This window comes from Leptinotarsa decemlineata, unplaced genomic scaffold (genome assembly GCF_025532065.1).
Source record: "Leptinotarsa decemlineata unplaced genomic scaffold, Ldec_3_MD MMD2_tig00000591_RagTag_RagTag, whole genome shotgun sequence".
In the NCBI taxonomy this organism is placed as follows: Eukaryota; Metazoa; Arthropoda; class Insecta; order Coleoptera; family Chrysomelidae; genus Leptinotarsa; species Leptinotarsa decemlineata.
In genome coordinates this window covers 449174-469352 of record NW_027412552.1, presented here as the reverse complement: position 1 = coordinate 469352, position 20179 = coordinate 449174, and the positions used below count along the sequence as shown (strand labels likewise).

The 20179-nt window shown below is 37.5% G+C and overlaps 1 protein-coding gene across 1 annotated transcript in view; it reads left to right on the top strand.

Moving 5' to 3' along the window:
- The window catches only part of LOC111514199 (brefeldin A-inhibited guanine nucleotide-exchange protein 3), a 48789-nt gene extending 30165 nt beyond the window's left edge, over positions 1-18624 (top strand). The window contains exons 14-18 of the mRNA XM_074174476.1: positions 3901-4123; positions 4397-4664; positions 6624-6992; positions 12917-15466; positions 18374-18624. Coding sequence (XP_074030577.1) covers positions 3901-4123; positions 4397-4664; positions 6624-6992; positions 12917-15466; positions 18374-18589 — 3626 coding nt within the window. The 3' untranslated portion in view covers positions 18590-18624. The remainder of the gene's footprint in view (positions 1-3900; positions 4124-4396; positions 4665-6623; positions 6993-12916; positions 15467-18373) is intronic.
- The last annotated feature ends 1555 nt before the right edge of the window (positions 18625-20179 follow it).

Genomic DNA, 20179 nt, shown 5'->3' with positions numbered 1-20179 from the left:
GCCAAAGCGCTGCCAACAGAGCCCAGAAAAATCAACCAGGCAATTGGCAATAATAGTGTTAATAAACGCACTGTTCGACGTTGGTCGATCCGGAGATTTTAGCCTCGCAGATGAGATCCGAAGTAGTTGACCTACAGTAATTCAGGACGTGAATTTGAGGACTGGTGGATACGGACCCATCAAGAACGATGCGTGAGATGACGGAAGAACTAAGCGTCAGCTTCCCTGCGGTTTTTGATGGTTTGGCCAACCAAAACTTTTCTATTCTGGATGAGATCGTCACATGTGATGGATCCTCTACAACAGAAGACGTTCAGGACAGTGGTTGGACAGAGATAAGCCACCCAGGCACTTCTCAAAGGCGGGTCAGCGGTTGGTGTAATTCACTATAACTTTCTGCAACCGGACCAAACCATCACAGCGTCAGTAGTGCCTGCAATGGTCAACAGAAGAGGTCCAATCCTACTCCACGAGAACGCCCGTCCCCATGTTTCACAAATCACCGTCCGAAACTTATACGAATTGAAGGTCGAAGTTCTGCCTCAATCACCATACTCTCCAGACGTCTGGCCAGCCGACTACAATGTTTTCTTGCACTTCGATAACTGTCTGGCCGGTTCACTAATTAGGATCAGGCAAAAACCGCCTTCGTCTACTTTATCGAATCCCGAGCAACCAATTTTCATGCTGACGGAATCAAACGACTGGTGTTGAGTTGGCAAAAGTGCATTGATTCAAAAGGTGTTCATTTGGATTGAATTGAATGAGTATTCACTGAGATATTACAGTAGACCATTGAAACTGACATATTTTTCAAAATAACCTCGTATCACATAATGATACTCAAATTTGAATGAGTGGACTGGTATTCTCCTTTAAAGTTTGCAGTTTCACTCGATATGTATGATTCAATAGAGTGGACTGTATTATAGTGAAGCTGGTGATTTATTGAATTTGTGTTGGTTTTTTGAATGGAACACAGAGACAAATTAATTAGCTTTTTTTCAATTCTATACAATCATTTGCTGTCGTCCAAGTTTTCATTCATATGATCGAGTTGGTGGGGCGGGGAAATTACAAACTGTAATCAGAAACAAGATTTTTTTTAAATCCTACACATTTTTGTTCTCCATTCAAAAAAAATTGGTACCTATGCCTGGGATTGCATTAACTAACCGTTTGAATGTTTACAAACGCTGTCATCGTGATTACTGCAGAGTTGCCTCTTCCGATGACATACAGTCGTTTTTTATGGAAAGAAGAAGTGCTTGTCTTGTAATGTTATCTAAAACGGTGTTGATGAGGTGATAAGACTAGTGTCCTGTTCCGAAACTTCGAAGTACACTATGGAGGATGATAGTGTTCCACATAAGTGAAATTTTACCTCTTTCATATACTATATTTTGTAACAATCCTGTGAATGATATCTGATCCAATTCCATAATGAATGTTTGGACTTTAAACTGACTAAGAGAATAATTTTATAAAAGTAGCTGTCTCTTTCATTCCTGTGAGAGTAATGTTCATGTGAGAGACATTGTTTCGTTATTTTTTTTCAACTTCTATCTGAGAAACTTCTGTGTAAGATCTGAATATATTTAGAAAGAGTTTTTAATGCAGTTTTGGAAGTTCTTCGCATTTTTTTATATCGGAAGAGTAGAAAGCCACAAAGTTGTTTTTCTAAAATTCAGTAAACTAGATGAGAATCATCTTAAATTTATGATCTTGGTCTATAAAGTGAGTTATTTTTCCTAAATACTTCGCTAACCTGACCAAAGAAATTTTCCGACACCGAAAACACGTAAGTTTCGGAAACCAAGTTGGGATCATCAGGAGATGATAAAGTCTGAGATTATAATTCTTTACTAACATTACGTTCATATGTCAAGTTGGCGGGAATTCGGTCGAAATGTTAAAGAAAACCAATTGGAAAATTGTCGACGTTTCGAAACTTTATTGTTTCTTCTTCAGGACTCTGAAGTATAAGAGCAAGATATATATATTAAAATGGGATTCTACAATGTAGTTTACTTGAAAACAAAATATATTATGTGAAATAATAAAACGCTTCGCGAACACTTTACAGAAAACAACGTTGATGAGTACTTACATTTAGGGCGGTTTTTCGAGTTCAAAAAAGGGTGAAGTAAATAAATTTGCTTTGACTGGAAATACATACACAGGTTCACGAAAAGTGTTGACACAGACACGAAGAAATTAATAAACTGAACTTTCGGTGAATCGTTTATAATGCAGAAAGGCCCATTAAAGAAATGAGAATTGTAATTGGAAAATGTCGTCTGTTAATATTCAGAATTATTGTTTGATTTTTTCTATTAGATTGAAATATGATGTGTGTAAATTTTCAATATCTGATCTTTTGTTAACACATTTTGTTCCATGCCTTGTTATTTCCATCATTTCATTCAAGAGTATTTTTTTCAAAATCATCTGTTTTCCTATAATACTGACTGAATTGAAATGAAAAGTATCAAAGGGTGACTCACAATGTTCTGTGAGGCTACTGGAATTTTTTATTGTTTTCAGTGGGTTGTATGTAGTTTCACAATCCCTGATATGTTCATCCATTCTTTGTTTTGAATACCTACCTGTTTGCCCTATATATACTTTCTCACACTCAGCACACGATATTTTGTAGATTGGATTCCAGGTCCTTTGGTGGTTTTGTTTTTAATCTCGTAAAAACTGATTTTCAATTGTGTTTTTACATTTCATACTGATTTTGAAATTTTCATTTTCTAGAACCTTGCATAGTTGCGGTTTCAGACCTGCTACATGCGGTAATTTGAAATACTTAATGTTCCACGGTGCTTTTTCTTTTTTTATGTATTTGCTCTGTCGGATTATACTGATTTTTGAGTCCGAGATCTAGGATAGTAGTTCTCAAGTAACATAGTTTATATTAGTTTTAGGTTTTGGTTTTTAAAATTTTCATGTGCTAAATGTGTAGCTCTGTTTTTAAAATTGTTGACGATGTTTACTTTTGTGTCATTAGGTGAATAGAGTGGTAGTTTATAAATCTATCAGGGTATGTTGGTTTATGGTCAACGAATAGAATTTATTTACTTCACCTTTTTGAACTCGGCAAGCCGCCCTAATGTAAATACTCATTAACGTTATTTTCTGTAAAGTATTCAAAGCGTTTAATTATTTTTCAGCGAATGTTATTTTACATACTTTATTTTGTTTTTGACAAAACAACATTCTAGAATCCCAAATTGATATGTGACTCTTTTTATTATAATTCAGAGCCCTGAATATGAAACGATAAAGTTTCGAAACGTCGACACGCAATTGGTGTTTTTCAACATTTCAACCGAATTTCCGGCAACTTGTCAATCAAGATCATATTCAACGGTCGCCATCCTATTCAACTAACGGGTGATTGATTTTCAAAACACCAGCTGTATCTGATAAGATTTTACACCCAAATCCTTTCGCAAAATTTTCCACATAGTGAAGTAACAGAGGCCCAATTGCTGAGAGCGGCGGCGAATCGACATTTCACGGTCATCACGAACACTGACGGATACAGCCGCAATATTTTCTTCGGTACTCAGTCTACGTATACGTGTTGGTGGTTTAATGTCCAATAATGTAAACAGGATTCGAAATTTAGTCACAAGCTTCCGAATAGCTCCCTCAGTAGGCCGAAGGAACTGCCCATAAATTGGAAGAAGTGCACGATGCACTTTCTTCGCCGAGCATGAAATTTGATGATAAAATTCAATAATTTGCAAGAGTTATTCATTCGTATGTCGATTCATGGTTTGACAATGACACAAGACACGATTCACGCGTGATCTGTCAAAAACAGTGTTGTCAAAAAGATACCAGCAAAAAAATCATTATTATTACGATCATTCTGAATTTTTTCAGGTCTTGAACTGGGATGTCACAGTTCTGCATGTTGGCCACACGTTTTCAATGCCTGCGTTGCAGTTTCCACTCTGGAGCATTCATTGTTCAGCAAAACTGGGTCTACCCAGTTACTTATGGTCGCGCAGAATACCCAAAACAATATCGTTACATCCACCACCCGATCGGATTCTCAAGAGAGACTGCATATGAGTTTCAATATTGGCAACGACGAAGAAACTTGGTAATTTTTCTTGTCATCAGGATAATGAGTACACTTACCCGTAACTTGATGAAACACTTGATCATAATTATAGTTTACACAATAAATTTCATTTGAGACTCGTTTCGCTACACGGTAATTTCATCAGTTGTACTGGTAGATTTTGCAATTGCAATACATACATGCTAATTTGTAGACCTCTGATTTGTTATCTTTCAAATTATCATTTATTTCCTTCTGTATGTTTCTTTGGATCATTGAATTTATTATTACTCTCTGAATCAACAATTCTAGTGTGGACGTCTACAGCTTTCTGCAAAGCTCTTCCCACTTTTCTGCCGATCAGTCCTCCTTCAATGACACCAGCATAGCGGATATAGTGGAGAAAAGCGGGGCAAATAACGCCCAGGGACAAGGGATCCTGAAGGGGGTCTATGCAGCAAAAGTATGCTGTGTATTATCTCAGAAATCGGACGAACTCTTTCATGGAGCTGCCTTGCGCTTATCCTTGCCAGGACTGTGTAGTTTCCTGACGGAATTGTGTAAAGCGTCACATATACAGGTAATAGTTATGTTGAATTTATGTTGATTTCAATTTTGAAAGCAGAACAAGGCATATTGAAAATGGGTTGATTGTGGTGGTTTTTCACTCCGCAAAAAGAGCATACAATAACTATTGGACAAGTCACAAATAATACATTTTAAATACAATACAAACAAGAGTGTTCATCAGAAGAATTGACGTACAAACAATTTATTTATATTTTTTTGACTGGTAATTTTATTAATTTAATTATAAAACAACAACAATAAAAATTAATTAGCGCTCCGGGGCGACTTAATTGATTTCAGTGGCTCATATGCTTTATCAGCCGCAGGAAAACCAGGAAAAACCTGCAGCACCACATCATCTGAAGATCTTGATCTGCCAATATCCTCTCTCTCATAATACAAAATGTAGGGTGTCTCCAGTGCGGTCAATGGACTTAGGTCATTCTTGACCCCCAAATATGAGTTGCAGTCTTCGTGGTTCTGGTTCTCTTTCAGCAAGAGCCGAATCGATCCCTCTATGAAACCCTTCTTCACTTGGAAGGATCAATCGCAGCTTGAGAAATGGTTCTCATGCAGATTATGTGAAACATGTTCTTCCTTACGAATCAGTAGTGTTGTCCTGAAAATTTTGAGAAGAAAATTGGGTTAGATAATTTAGGAAACACTTGCTACATGAATACCATTTTACAAGTGTTGTTCATGAGGAAAAATTTCCAGAACAAGGTTTTAATGATGAACGAGAATGAGAATGATTCCTACTTATTCACCAAACTCAAACACATGTTCATGCAGCTGCAGTTTCGTAAGAATGTATCATCTTTCCCTCCAACTGATTTCCTGGAGTCTTTGAAGTCCACTAGATACTTGTTAGAATTGTTCTGAATTCTTGGGGTTCTTGTTGAATACTCTCCGTGGGCAAAACAATAGCAGAATCAATATTCCTGACCGCTCTGGATTGAATGATTCAATACAGTCTACATCCTCTTGTTTTTGTAAATCTTTTGCTGGAAAAATCCTCACTTGTTTACTTTATAGTAAATGAGAATTTCTGGAACTTTATCTAGCGTTTCCTAATATGACTAATAACCAGTCCGTGCAAAGCTCATTGTTAAATCATCTGAAAATGGAATTTTTAACAGGTGACGATCTACTGTATTGCCAAACATGCGCCAAACTAACTGACTCTTATGAGGAAACAAGTATATCTGAGGCACCAGTCAATCTGTTAATAACACTGATGATCTTCAAACAAGACTCAACCTCTGACGGAAGCACCAAACTCTTTGGAAGGTTCGAAATAGATGAACACAATCTAGGAGACCAATATTATAATCTTCATGCAGTCATTGTTCACTGTGGTTCTGGCGTTTAATCTGGTCATTATTACGCCTTGGTCAAAGACGAAACGAACTGGCTTAAGTTTGACGATAGTTGTGTCACGAAGTGTTCTGGCGATGTATTGAATTTATTGGAGCCTCTGGAGACACCCTACATTTCATTTTATGAGAGGACATTGGCAGATCAAGATCTTCAGATGATGTGTTGCTGCAGGTTTTTCCGGGTTTTCGTGCAGCTGAAAAAGCAAATTCATTTATATTGACGAAATGAAAGAAGTTCCTCAATCGAGACTCGGGAAACATTTCCTTCACTATCTTTTTGAACAAATCACAAGCCAAATATTCGACATTATCGGTTATATCATTATATAATCTCGGACCTTATTTGTTATTTTTCATTCCTTTTTCAGCTGTATACACCTTATTTATTGAAGAGACCTCGTACTTTTATGACTAGTCACAATAATCCCTCACGGGTTGCAATAGCCCTCTCACTTCGTACCTACGTTTTATGGCTTACAGACCCATACTTGATGAATGTATTTTACAAATTGGTCACAATTATTTGTAAAAAAAAACTTTAAATCTATCGAACAACTTGCAGAATCTAGCATCTTTTTCAACTTTTCCAGCTTTTCACACGCTACGAAGAATCTCCCAGGCAGCAAAAGAAATGGTGGAAGAGAGAACTCGAGATCCAGCAAAAGCCTCCAGCTACGCTACTCCTCCACCGAATAGGAGAAGTCACGCTGAAATGCATAAAATCTGGACGACCCCTCATACACATCATGAAATGTTGGTCGATTGTGGGGCCGCATTTCATGCAAGCGGCCTGCCACAAAGACAGAACCATCTCGAAGAAAGCCGTTACTTGTATCCACGACGCTGTGACTGCTCTGTTGAACGAACAAGCAGAACTGCCACATTTTCATTTCAATGAGGCCCTCATCAAACCGTTTGAGAATCTTCTCTGCTTAGAACTGTGTGACACAGACGTTCAGGTATGGCACTATAATTTAATGAAAAGTAAAACTGGAAAAAACTTCAAAACAAGCACTTTTCTCAAACGCCAGCACTGCACTATCATTCTTGACGGACGTTTCTTCAACCATGTTGGCGTCTTCAGGAGATGAGGACAACTATTTCCTTGCTCTAAAATTGGTCTCTAACAGGGTACACTTTCACTTTCCCACACACATCGATGATTTCGAGTAGAAATTTGCCGGAAAGTATCAAGAGAAACTTGCCGCAACTTTTAACAAAATGATTCATGAAAAGTTAAGCTGTTTGTAATGGAACCTTTGTTCGAAGTTTTGATGCCACACTTTGTTATTTACTTGCTTTCAAAAGCATCCAAAAGTCTAGTGTCATGTACCGATCTCAGCAATTTCAGTCAGTTTTCATTTATTCTATGACCGTTCTCCAAATCGCATTAAACTACACTAGATTTTTCTGGTCTTCGAATTTGGATATGTACTACGTGTTCTTTGAAACGAGTTTCAATGGCATGTTTAGTCTGCCCAATATATTTTCATCAGCCTTCACTGCTTATTTCACATATCCCCGACTTTAACTACTATCTTTTGTTGAAAGGTTTTCTTGTTTTACGCGTCATGACAGTCAGTCAGTCAGTCACATGATTATTGACTCGGTAATTGTTCTTCAGCAATCACTTCCAAATGACTAACAACTGAATAATTATCATTCGCGATTTTGGATATTTTTTTTTTGCATTTTCAAATTAGTTGAGCTTCTCGAAACTACAGTCTCGTCTACACTTCTTCACATAACAAAAATGAAATAAATACCCACTTGAGATTAGAGATTTCCACTTGCAGTGAGCTTAAAGGATTCTGAAAACTGTATCCAGGAGTAATACACACATCGGAAAAGTCTAGGGATATTTTTAAAAATGGCAATAATTTTTTTTAGATCGCTTTAGGGAAAAAAAGTTGACGGGTGATCATTAAACGAATGTAACTCACAACAAAATTTATTAAATGGTCAAAAATACTGAGTGCGCATATAATCAAAACTAAAAAAAAATATGGCTCTTTTTTGGCACCCCGAAAAAAAATCATAATACAAAAAAAATTAGAATCAGTACAAAGTATGGCCTCCACGCTGGTTTATTACGGCCCTACATCTATCATGCATCGACAAAATGAGATTGTCAATGTCTTGTTGAGGTACATTTGCCCATTCAGCGATTAAAAGCTCTCTCAATTGAAACGTTGTGTGAATGTTCCCCATATGCAGAGTAATTCTTCGTTGAAGCATGTCCTACACATGCTCGATGGGATTCAGGTCCGGTGATTGTGCTGGCCATGGCAATACATCAACTCCTTCGTTGGTGAGCCAGTCAGTCACTAGACGCGCGACATGTGGACGAGCATTATCGTGCATTAGGTGGAAGTTTTCACCAACAGCACCAGCAAACGGACGGACGATAGGTAGAAGAATTGTGTTGAGGTACTGTCGAGCAGTTAGGGAGCGATTTGGAAAAACGAGATCGGTTCTGCCGCCGATCATGATTCCGCCTCTGTATGTGTGGACTTCCTGGACGTGTCTCAAACGTTCATTATTTCCAGGTCGTCTTCACAGTCTTACTCGACGAGAATCTGGATGAAATCCAAATCTGGATTCGTCTGTAAACAAAACTGTGGCCCAATCATTTGCATCCCAGTTTTGATGTTCTTGACACCACTATAATCTTCTACCGCGACTGCCTCTCGACAAAGGTGGACATCTAAGTGGCCTTCTGTTGTGGAGATCTGCGTCATGCAGTCGATTTCTGACAGTATCACGACCAATGGTTACCTGGTGCGTCTGCTGCAACACGTTAACCAACTCAGGTGCTGTGATTGTCGGTTGTCTTCTTGCGGTTAAGACCAAAAATCGGTCTTGAACTGCAGTTGTAGCGCGTCCTCGCCCTGGATGTTGTTCGGCTGGACTGCCAGTTTCACGAAGCCCTACAGCTCTATTCATCTCAGCCAATGGTAAGTGATGGCCAATGGCCAATGGTTCCATGTTGAAGCACAATATTTTCAGTTTAATTGCTGAGCAAGAACTACATAGAATGTACAAACTCGACACTTTCAGATTATTCATTTTAGCCGAAAACCTACAATTTGTAAAAAACTTAATAAAAGATTAGTTACCGTTTTTGCAGGCTTTGTTCAACCCATAGAAATCTACAGGGTGGTCGAGTGTACCAATTTAATCGAAATTAAACGACCTTCATGCATTTATTTTTATGATATTTAGTATGTTATAAAAATATCCCTAGACTTTTCCGATGTGTGTATATAAGTATTAGAAAATACTGTGCATTCCATTTAAACGAGCCACCCTGAATAACTTTTGCTGCAATGATTTTCAGGAAAAATAAAAAAAGTCAACAATAGTATATAGGGGGACACATTTTGACATTTTGACATATTCACATCTGATGTTACTTCCCCAATCGCATCCCCAGAGCTAGTCACCAATTTTTTTAAATGGATCACCCTATATGGATGTGGACATGCAACTATGAAACATTTGGCCTGAAGCTTATGGTTCGGGAGCTACAAATTATTTGAGTTGAAAACGAGCCACCATGAATAATTTTTGAAACAATCATTTGCAGGAAAAATGAAAAAACAGGTCAACAATTACAAGTGAGGCCACATTTTGAAATAATCGTTCTAGAGATAAATATGGAAGCAATAATTCAGAAAAAGAGATTTTTTATTAATTTTCGAATCAAAATCTGATGATTATACAATGAGAAGAAAACATTTTTCTAAAGTAAATGTTCAAAAACGTTTCCATCAGCTTCTATGGTACAAACGAGACTCCATTGATGCCCTCACATGGTTGAGAATCTCGAGAATTATTTCTTTGCAATGCCTCGTAATATTCTCTCTCAAATCTTCTAGTGTTGTTGATTCTATCTCATACACTTTAGATTTCAAATGATCCCATAGAAAGAAATCGACAGGAATGAGATCCGGAGACCTTGGTGGCATTTCTGTAGGACCTCTTCTGCCAATCCAGCGACCAGAAAAATTGTCGCACTGGAGCCGCATAATGAGGAGGTGCAGCATCCTGCTGAAAAACTATTTCGTTTTCGAATAAATTTATATCCTCCTCAATTGCCCTATTGATGCACGGTATTATTCGATTCACCAACATATCCAAATATTTATAACTAGGCAAATTATCAACGATAAAAAAAAGGTCCTATGATGTGGTCACCTGAGATTCCTTCCCAAACATTCAGTTCTTGAGGTCGTTGAGTATGGACTTGACGGTATAAATGAGGATTCGTATCACTCCGTATCGGCAATTTTGCCGACTTACCTCTCCATTCATACTAAACATACATTCATTCGAAAAACAAATATTATACAAGAAAATGTGATGCAAGTTGATCCTGAACGGTTATGCTTTTTATTGTTAACAGATCCAGTTTCCATAAATTTGTTCAATAATTCCGAAACGTATTCCTGGATGACTATCATTGAACAGCAGCTCTAGCACTATTTCCATTCTGGTAGTACAAACTTACTATTTCAATTCGTTCTCGAAGGGTGTAAACCATTGCTTGTCAAGAATTCACAAAAACAGAAACGCCAATTGTAACTCCACCTGGTAGGTAGTCGTTATTGTGGAATGAGACAAATACAGAATGAAGAGAATATCGAATTCAACCTTAACTAGGCAAAATAATACATTTTTGAAGTATACTTCACAAAAACACCTATGAAACTAAGGTAACAGATTGCACAGAAGTTCATTCAGGGTGGCTCGTTTTCATTCAAAATAATTTATAGCTTCCAAACTATGAGCTTCAGACCATAATATATTCTACTTTGTTGAAATCTGTTTATCGTGTTAGGGAGTTTTTTATTTTTCTGCTCATCATGGAGCATCTGATGAAGCGAAACAATATAGGGTGATCTATTTAAAAAATTGGTTCTCTGGGGGTGCGATAGGGGAAGTAACATCAAATGTGAATATGTCAAAATGTGTCCCCCTGTATATTATGGTTGACGTGTTTTTTATTTTTCCTGCAAATCATTGAACCAAAAGTTATTTAGGGTTTGAAAAAAATTCAGTTTTTCCATTAACCAGCTATCGCACCCCTACGAACGACAACTTTCAGAAGTCGAAACTTGTGTGAGATAAGGATTAACGAGGTCTTACCTTTTAACGTGTGATACCTAACACGGTAAAAAATGGAATGCACTGTATATATTTCGAAATGAAATGAATTACCAGAACATACACAGTATGTTCTATTGATAACCTCATAGAGGTTAGTCTCGCAGATGTTTCTTGTCCATTCCGCAGTAGTTGTTTTCCGGCAGACATTTTCCAGAACCTACTGTGTAGGTACGTTTAGAGAGACGAATGTTTCGAAATTCCATTTCGAAATATTAATTTTTATATTTGGAGTGGACTTTTACTTCGATTTCCTCGTATCTGGTTTAAAAATTGATTTTCATGTTTTCGTTTCAATATGATAAGTATAGACCAGTCGCTTTTCTATCAGTGTTATCAAAAATCATGGAGAAAGTCGTAAACCACCATATCCTCTGATATTTGGAAGGCTTCAACATCTTGAGCGATCATCAATATGGCTTTCGGAAACAAAGATCAACAGGCGACCAGTTGGGGTGAAAGTAAACAGGTTCAAAACCCAGGCATCGGTTTTCTTCAAGAAGATAAATGTCTCCAAACCGAATATAATAATGTGAGGTCAGACAATTCCGCTTTTTGCCTTTGCAATTCCAGCGACAATCATGTCGCTGGAATTGCAAAGGCTGCTTCTCAAAAGCTTAAAACACTGTTCTGAACCAGAAAACTGTACACACCTCAGCAACTGTTGATGTTTTATAAAGCTCAGATTAGACCTTCTTTGGAGTATTGTTCTCATGTATGGAGATCTGCCACCAAACATATCCTGAAGTTGCTGGATTCCATCCAGAAAAGAGTCATCCACCTGATTGGAGACGCGAACATCACGTTCAATCTTGATAGCCTGGAACATCGAAGAATGATTGAAGACTTGTATCTCTTCTATAGATACTTTCACGGTAGGTGTTCAAGTGATTTGGCACATTCGATTCCACCAAGAGCGGTCCATATCAGTATTTCATCTGGAGAATTGCGTTCCTTCCAAATGGATTTAATTTCCAGCGATTCAAATCCAATGTGAATCGCTACTTTCGCACAGACACCGCTCTAAGAGCGCCTTAAAGATGCTTGCTTTGTCCTCAAAAAAAAAAATGAAATATCACCTTGAACTATTGAGCTCAACAGTCTGTGATTTCGTGTCTAGAGCACAAATGGGTCATTTATTCTATGTATTTTTCGTCGGCCGCCTCTTTTGAAGTTCTTTGTCGACTTTGTGGATGAATTGCAGTGCCACTTGTTTGAGGCGACTAGGTTGCTTTCTTGGATGTACCGGCATGTTTCCATTCTTGAAATGTTTTCACTCTCAGACAATACCGAATGTATTATACTCTATTTTTGCAATACGTCAAGCTTCCGTCTCAATAATAAGATTTCTTTGTGTTGATGTACCGTCTAAACATGCCGGAACATCAAATTCTGAATAACAAAAATTAAATATCGAAAACTCAACTTCAGTTGCTAAATATATGAATCCAAAAATAATATCGCGCAAATAAAGTCTATGAAATAAGGTTAAGGCATTACAGGATATTTTTCGACCCTGTTAAGCTAGTAGAACCACTTTGAATTTTTATATTTATTTCTGGGCCTTAATTTTAAGCTATTCCAGAATTTTTTGCTTCTCACTTAACGGAGATTCGCGAGCTCAACGTCAAGCTAGCAGAACTCAACCACAGAAAAAAACATTTTCTTGAATCTCACTTCGTGGTATGGTATTCAGAAACATATGCATTTTCAGGATCAAATCGTAGCGTGCCTATGCGAGTTCGTGGAGGCAAACAGAACCGAGATCTGCTCTGGTTGGCGCCCTCTCTTTGGCACTCTCCGAGTAGCTAATGCCAGAAACAACGCTGCTGCTATCCTGGACGTGTTCAAGATCTTCCTTTCAACCGATAACACTCTGGTCTTCGCAAACGCCGCGCTGGACTACATTTTATGTCTATTGTCCCACATCAAAAATGCTAATACGGACGACTCTTTGATCGATACCATTCAATCTGCGAGTTCCACCAGCGAGAAGAAGTCCCACATTTTCCTGGAGAAAGACTCCGAGTTCCCCTCAAAGTTAGCTCTGGGCCCTGTGGACGTATGCATTGTGTCCCTGAAGCTGCTTCAAAACTGCGCAGCAATTCTAGCAATGATATATAACATGCCGAAGTGTCCAACTTTCAATCTAACTCACAGGATGAACATCGACACCAATCCACAACTTGTGGATACAGTTCTCCAGAACTCTGAGATAAACAACTTCAGTCAAACGAACCTGAACCAGATCAGTTACGAGATCCTGTCTACCCAAAACGACTTTGAGTATTGCGAGAAGGAGAAAAAAACTCTCAGTCACATGGACAAGCAATGTAACATTTTGAAAATCTACTACATTCTCTTGGAAGGTTTAGCTTCTGCTTCGATACTGTCGGCCCCGAAAAACCAGCCTTTCATAGTCGATACCTTGTTCAAGCTGTTGAGAGATTTGATATCGAACCCTGGTATCGATTTCGGATTCTACTGCATCAATCATATACTGCTGCCAATGGTTCAGAACTGGTTGCGGCAGAACGTGAAAGTCCAGAAGCCTGGAGAGGTGTGGCAGAACTTCAAGCATTGCTGCGGACTGGCTAGCGAGCTTGTTGTTGATTTTTTGTACTATTTACAAGAAACAGCATCAAGCTCGGATCGTGATCACCCTGGAGCAACTCTTGCCTTGAAGCAGATTCTCCTGATTCTGATAGAGTGCACAGCTCAGCCATTTGAGAACATTGCGAGGCTTGGCACCTCATGCATACGTCACCTTATACTCACTGCTGGAAAAGTTCTGACTGTGTACCAATGGGAAATTTTAGTAGTGGGAATTCACAGAGCATCGACGATAAGCCTCAATCCACTGTATCAGCTCTCATTGGCGTTCAAAGAGAACTCTGATAGCTTCTATGGGGATATGGCAACGGTGAAGGTAGCCGCCAGAAAAGACACCACGGTTGCTGAAAACGAGAGATTGTACGACTTGGCACAGCAGGTGTTTCTCATGCAGACCCAACGACACTGCAGCAAGTGTCAGGGTAAAACATGCGAGTGCGAGGTTAGCAAAACAATCACTATTGACGACAGAAGCTACGTTTTTCTGCTGTACCCCTACAACTCTGGCACAATACTGAATCCAGACCTGTACACTATCAGAGTTCCCTTCAAAAGCCTCATAGTGGGCATCTTGGCGCACCAGATGTTGATCCAAACGATTTCCAGTGCGCTGCTTCAAAATCTGAACCACATAACCCCAATTCTGAACATCCTCCAAATAAGTTCTTGCAGCTTGCGTGGAATTCTAACCAAAGTCAACGCGAAACACGTCGATATTCTGCTGAAATGTCTAGAAATATCAAACATCAGATCCAGAGAGTTTGATGTCAGACCTGGCTTGAAATTCCTGACACAAAAAGTGGGGAACTTGAAGAAGGCTGCCAATCTTTACACTCAAGCCAATACCTCAGAAGTTGTGCAAATAATAGTGCTGATAGAGCTCTGCTTAGACGGGATTGAGAAGTACTCTATCGATCCAAGGAACCTCAAAGAAATCTTGGCGAGAGAGGAAAAGAGCAAGTGCTCCACTGATTTGGATTATATCGAGAACTTTCTGAAGAAGCTGCACAATAAGTGGAATAGACTCTGCGAGTCTTACATGAATTTAACTCTGGTTATTCCAGAAACCAGCGATGAAAGTGACGACGAGGCAGTTTCTGAACCGTACCAGAAGCCTTTCAAACTGGCAGACTTCAAACAAGAAGAAGACAACGATAATCTGAGCATCAGTACCGACACTGATAGTTATTTGGAGAAAGACGTCCTGCCCAATCTGAAGAACGACAACAATTTGGTAGAAATTGAGTCTCGGCAGTCGAGCAAGCTTCAACAGAGCTACAGTTTGGATGAAAGCCTTTTGAACAAGCAGATGAAACCTAACGATAATAACTCTACTGACGATGAAACTAACGAGCTGGCAGGGAAGTATAACGGCAAGTTGGTCCACGAGAAATACAAATGCGAACTTGGTGCAATTAAATACGATCAGAATACTTTGCTGCAGATGAGGAAGTCTACGATTTCCAGTGACAACATTCACACTTGTGACAAGAAGAGTGAGTTTTCCAAGCCGAGGAATCCCACAGATGATAGTGTGACGAAGAAGGTGACAACGAATACGAGAAGTAACCCTTTCATGGTTCATAATATTCCTCCCCCTCAACCTGTGCCGACTGAAATTCAACAACAGAGGGCCATGAGTATATTCAAGGTGAGTTATCATATTAAGACCAAAAAAATTGCGTTCCAGCCGTCTGGAAAAATACAAGAGAGGTAAGGTTGTGGAAATTATTTTTGGATTTCAGTTATTTTTATTGGTTCATACTGCATTACGGAATGTTATCGTTGGTCACATTTTGTTGAAGACTGGTTTAATTTCGATTTAAAAAAAATGGGTCTACTCGCGTATTTTGACGTATGGATTACGGATTCGAAATAAAAAACGGTTCTCACGTTTATTTCCAGATCAAAAGCCCTACAAAAGTTCTGATCAATGCAATTTTTCAGTCTTATTTTGCACAATATGAACTATATAAAATACAAACACAAATATTCATTCACCTTCACATTTTATTTCACTTTCTTTGACATTTTTCAGTTTTCTTATTAGTCAAGGGGCTATGGTTGAAGACTGGCAGTAAACAAATCTAAAGAAATGAACTTCAAACGTTCAAGCCAGTCTCGAATATACCTATACGGTAGATTGAATGGACTGACGCCTATCAGAAAACAACTACTCCCCTGGCTAATACCACGAAGAGCGTTGGATTATATCCGAATTGTGCCCGTTCCAAAATTGAAGGTCGACTCTTTCAGTTGTATTGCCAAATTTTCTGTGAAGATTCCTGCACTAACGCCTGTCGGATAGAATCCAACCCCGTTCGTAGTATTAACCAGGGTAGTAGTTGTTTTCTGATAGGCGTCAGTCCATTCAACCTACCGTGTAGGTATATTCGAGACTGGCTTGAACGTTTAAAGTTCATTTCTTTAAACTTTTCAGTTTATTAATTAATATTTCTCTTGTAATAACCTTATTAAATATGCAGAGCGGTTATTTGCATATTTGCTCCAATCAACCATATATTCTGCCCAACTTGTTATTAAATTTTATCTTGCTTTGACTGATTTTAAAATTCATTATAAGTCATGATCAAGATTTTCATAATTCGCTCACGTCAAAATAGAACATTCAAATCATTTGAATTTCGAACAGTAATCGGTGACAGTTACCAAGTTACCAACCGCTTTTTTCCGAAATGTCACCAATATAACCTTATAATGTAGATATGTCACCAGAATCCATTGTTGAATCAAGATTTTTTACATAAAAAATGTTAAGTATTAAACTGAAAATTGTCAAAGGAAGTTAAATAAAATTTGGAGATGCGAAAAGAAGGCCAAGAAGATGCAATTTTCGGAACTTTGGAGGGATTTAATCCTGGAAATAAGAGCACCAACTTTTCTTTCGGATACATAATCTACACGTCAAAATATCCAAAATTTCACCATAGGTATTATTTACATCTGCTATTAATGAATCGGAGATTATGGAAATTTTAAAATGTTTAATAATCACGATACATTTTCATTTGTTTGAAATTTCTTCAATTTTGACAATTCTTATAACTATTTTTTTGACTATTTTATTTTTGATGATTGATATTCCACAACTTGGACTGAATTTCAAAAAAGGGTGATAATACCAACGGCAGTCAATATAGGAATTGAAAGAGCAATGTTCATTTTTTATCGACCTTTTTTGGGTAGTTGTTACCTTCCACAATCTGAAAAATATAAAAATTATAATGGAGAACTTTATACAAGTGTAGAAGGGCAAACTTTTCAGTTTACCCCGATAAGTTACTGCGTAAAAATCAAAGTATTTTTCACAAAGAAAAATCTTCTGTTTATCAGTAACTTGTCGTATTTAACAATTTTGCCTATCAAAGAAAGTATTAAGAAATAATACTTATCTTTACGTTTCGGAGGCCAAAATCTGCCTCCGTCTTCAGAAATGGATAAAAAATTCTTATTTCAGTACTTCTTCGACAGATGTCAAAGAAGTTTTGAAATATGAAATTATATCAATATTGTTGATTGACAACTGAAACATTCGATGTAATACAAGGTACTCCCCGATATCACTTTGTTGCCATTTCGCCACTATCCAAAGTTTTCTTCAAGATGGGTAACCAAGTACGGTCTATTTTTAAGGAGCTATTCAAGATACAATTCTCTCCAGACATGAGAATATACGCTGATTCTTTTAGCTTACGTCTCTTAGAATGAGGCTCATTGGTAATCTTTCTTGTCCTATTCCATTCCACCCGATGTTCACCGTCTGATTTTAAAATGTGCTCTGATAATTTCGATCCTGTCAATTGTCTATTTTTTATATAATCTCGATGTTCATTTTCACGCACTTTCAATGGTCTTGAGGTTTCACCAATGTAACTTTTACCACAAGAACAAGGTATTTTATAAATACAATTTTTTGTTTTTTCTTCAGTGTTATTGGGTTTTGTATGTGTGAGTATACATCTCAGTGTATTTTTTGTTTTGAAAGTAGTTCTAATATCATACCTATTTTCAATTCGTCTTATTTTTTCAGATAGTCTTGGAATGTAAGGTATAACGTTAGTTGTGAAAGGTGTCGGTGGATGTTGAGTCGGTAATTGTTTAGTTGGATGTTGTTGAATTTGTGAAGCTGCTTGTATGTTCGATTGGTTTTTAATTGACTCTTTATTTTCTATTGCATTTATCGTTGAATTCATGAACGAATCTGGATAAGCGTTATCTTTCAAAACTGATTTAATTAATTATATTTTTTTATTCCTCCACAAAAAATGACTTTCGTTGAATAGCAATGTTCATGTTTATTTTTATTTTGTGGATTGATTTGATTTTACTAAAATCTAGATCTTTCCTTTATGAATACACTGTTGTTTTCAAACTCTTGACTTCATATTTGTTGTAAAGCTAAAAACATTTGTTTTTCACCTCTCTTTGAGGTAACACTTCTTTTAGGAGTGGAAATTCTGTTTCTTGAATAATCAACTAGTTCTAATGTTAATTTTGAGAAAAATCGTTATTTATAACTGCTCATTTTGATTCACAGGATTCTGAGGCGTATAAAACTACCAGAATTGAAACTATGGAAGCTTGTTTGGAACTTTTGAGCAGTTTGTCTTCAGAGAAACTGTCTCCCTTAGCAGCTATATTGAAGCAAGGAGCTGTTTTGTTGATAGGGGCGCAAGACGACAAAATAAAAAAATCGGCAGAAGGTCTTCTTCAGAGAATGAATATATCTTTCATCGACCCAGACAACTTCTAAGCTTTCATTCAAGAAGAAATAAATTCTTTGAAATATATATTTTTTTTTTACTTCAGACCACATCTAGTTTATGACGTTTGAAGGAAAATAAGCTATGCTTAATTTCTTCAGTTCGGACTTCCATTATCTAGCGTGATATTAAATGATTTGAAATACCTGAAAGAATCGGGTGAAGACGATTGTCGATACTAATAATCAAAATGTCATGAAGTAACTTGGTTCGAAATTTTTTAATTTTTATTTTTTTTAATTGTTAACTTTTCAATTGTTGCTTGTATTTCATTTCATTTTAATTTCATTTCAGGGTTTTTTTCTGTTTAAAATCTGTTTTTCAGTTAATCAGCTGTCGCCCTGTTGTTTAATATAATTGTTATTTTCAACTATTCATTTCAATTTTAATGATTCTTTCACCGATTTATACCATATTGGACAATGGAAATCCTAACTAACGAATTTCACCATGAAACACTGTCATCCACCTTCAAACAATCTATGCTTGGTTATAATTTCTACGCTTTACTTAGTTCAAGTACCTAACTGACCAAAAACTGTCTCAAATAGTCATAATCCATTCGCTCAATAATTTTTTAGGCACTGTCACTGGTCTAGATGTATATTTATCTCAAGACAAGAAATACTTTTACTTGTGTAAAAAAAATAATGAACTGGAAAATTTTTGTTTATTCTGCATTATGTTCCTGTGATTTCCACAAATGCTTCTGTTGGTTTGACTTCAATTTCAAGAAATTCCATATGAGCTGAATAAAATATATTTTATAACTGATAAAAAGTGTATGATGAAAATTAAATTATATTTCTAGTAATTTCATCATTATCTTGATTATAGTTCAAGTGGTTAAAAACTCCAAGTTTTATCCAAATTGCTATGGGTCACCCTTGATTGGAATTGCAATACAATCAAAACTCAAACAGAAAATATTTTGTGAAAGCAATTTTCCTTGTTTTTTGGCCATAATCGGCAGGTTTTTATGCCTACCGTTTCATCTAATACTGCGGTAGACGTTATCAAAGCCGATATGGTAATGGTCGCAGTGCCTGAGTTGTTACTCAGGTTGCTGTTCCCGTTGTTCCGGACGCTGTAACTACGATACTCCCCCAAGCCTCGTAACAAGGTTATTGTTCTGAGAGAGAATCTTCCCCACACGGTTACTGTATGCAGAAGCTGGAACCTCGTCCATTCACCTCCAATCATTTCTGAGTGGGCTTCAACTTGCTGCTGAGCACTTCAGAAAGATTGACATCCTGCGCTAATCTTCCACATACGGTTACTGTGTACAAAAGCTTGGACCTCGTCCATCCAAGTCCAGTCATTTCTGAGTTGACCTCAACTTGCTGCTGGGCACTTCAGCAAGATTGACATCTGACCTTCTGTGCTAATATTCCACACACGGTTACTGTGTGCAAAAGATTGAACCTCGTCCATCCACCTCCAGTCATTTCTGAGTTGACCTCAACTTGCTCTGGGCACTTCAGCAAGATTGACATCTGACCTTCTGCGCTAATATTCCACACACGGTTACTGTGTGCAGAAGCTTGAACATCTTCCATCCACCTCCAGTCATTTCTGAG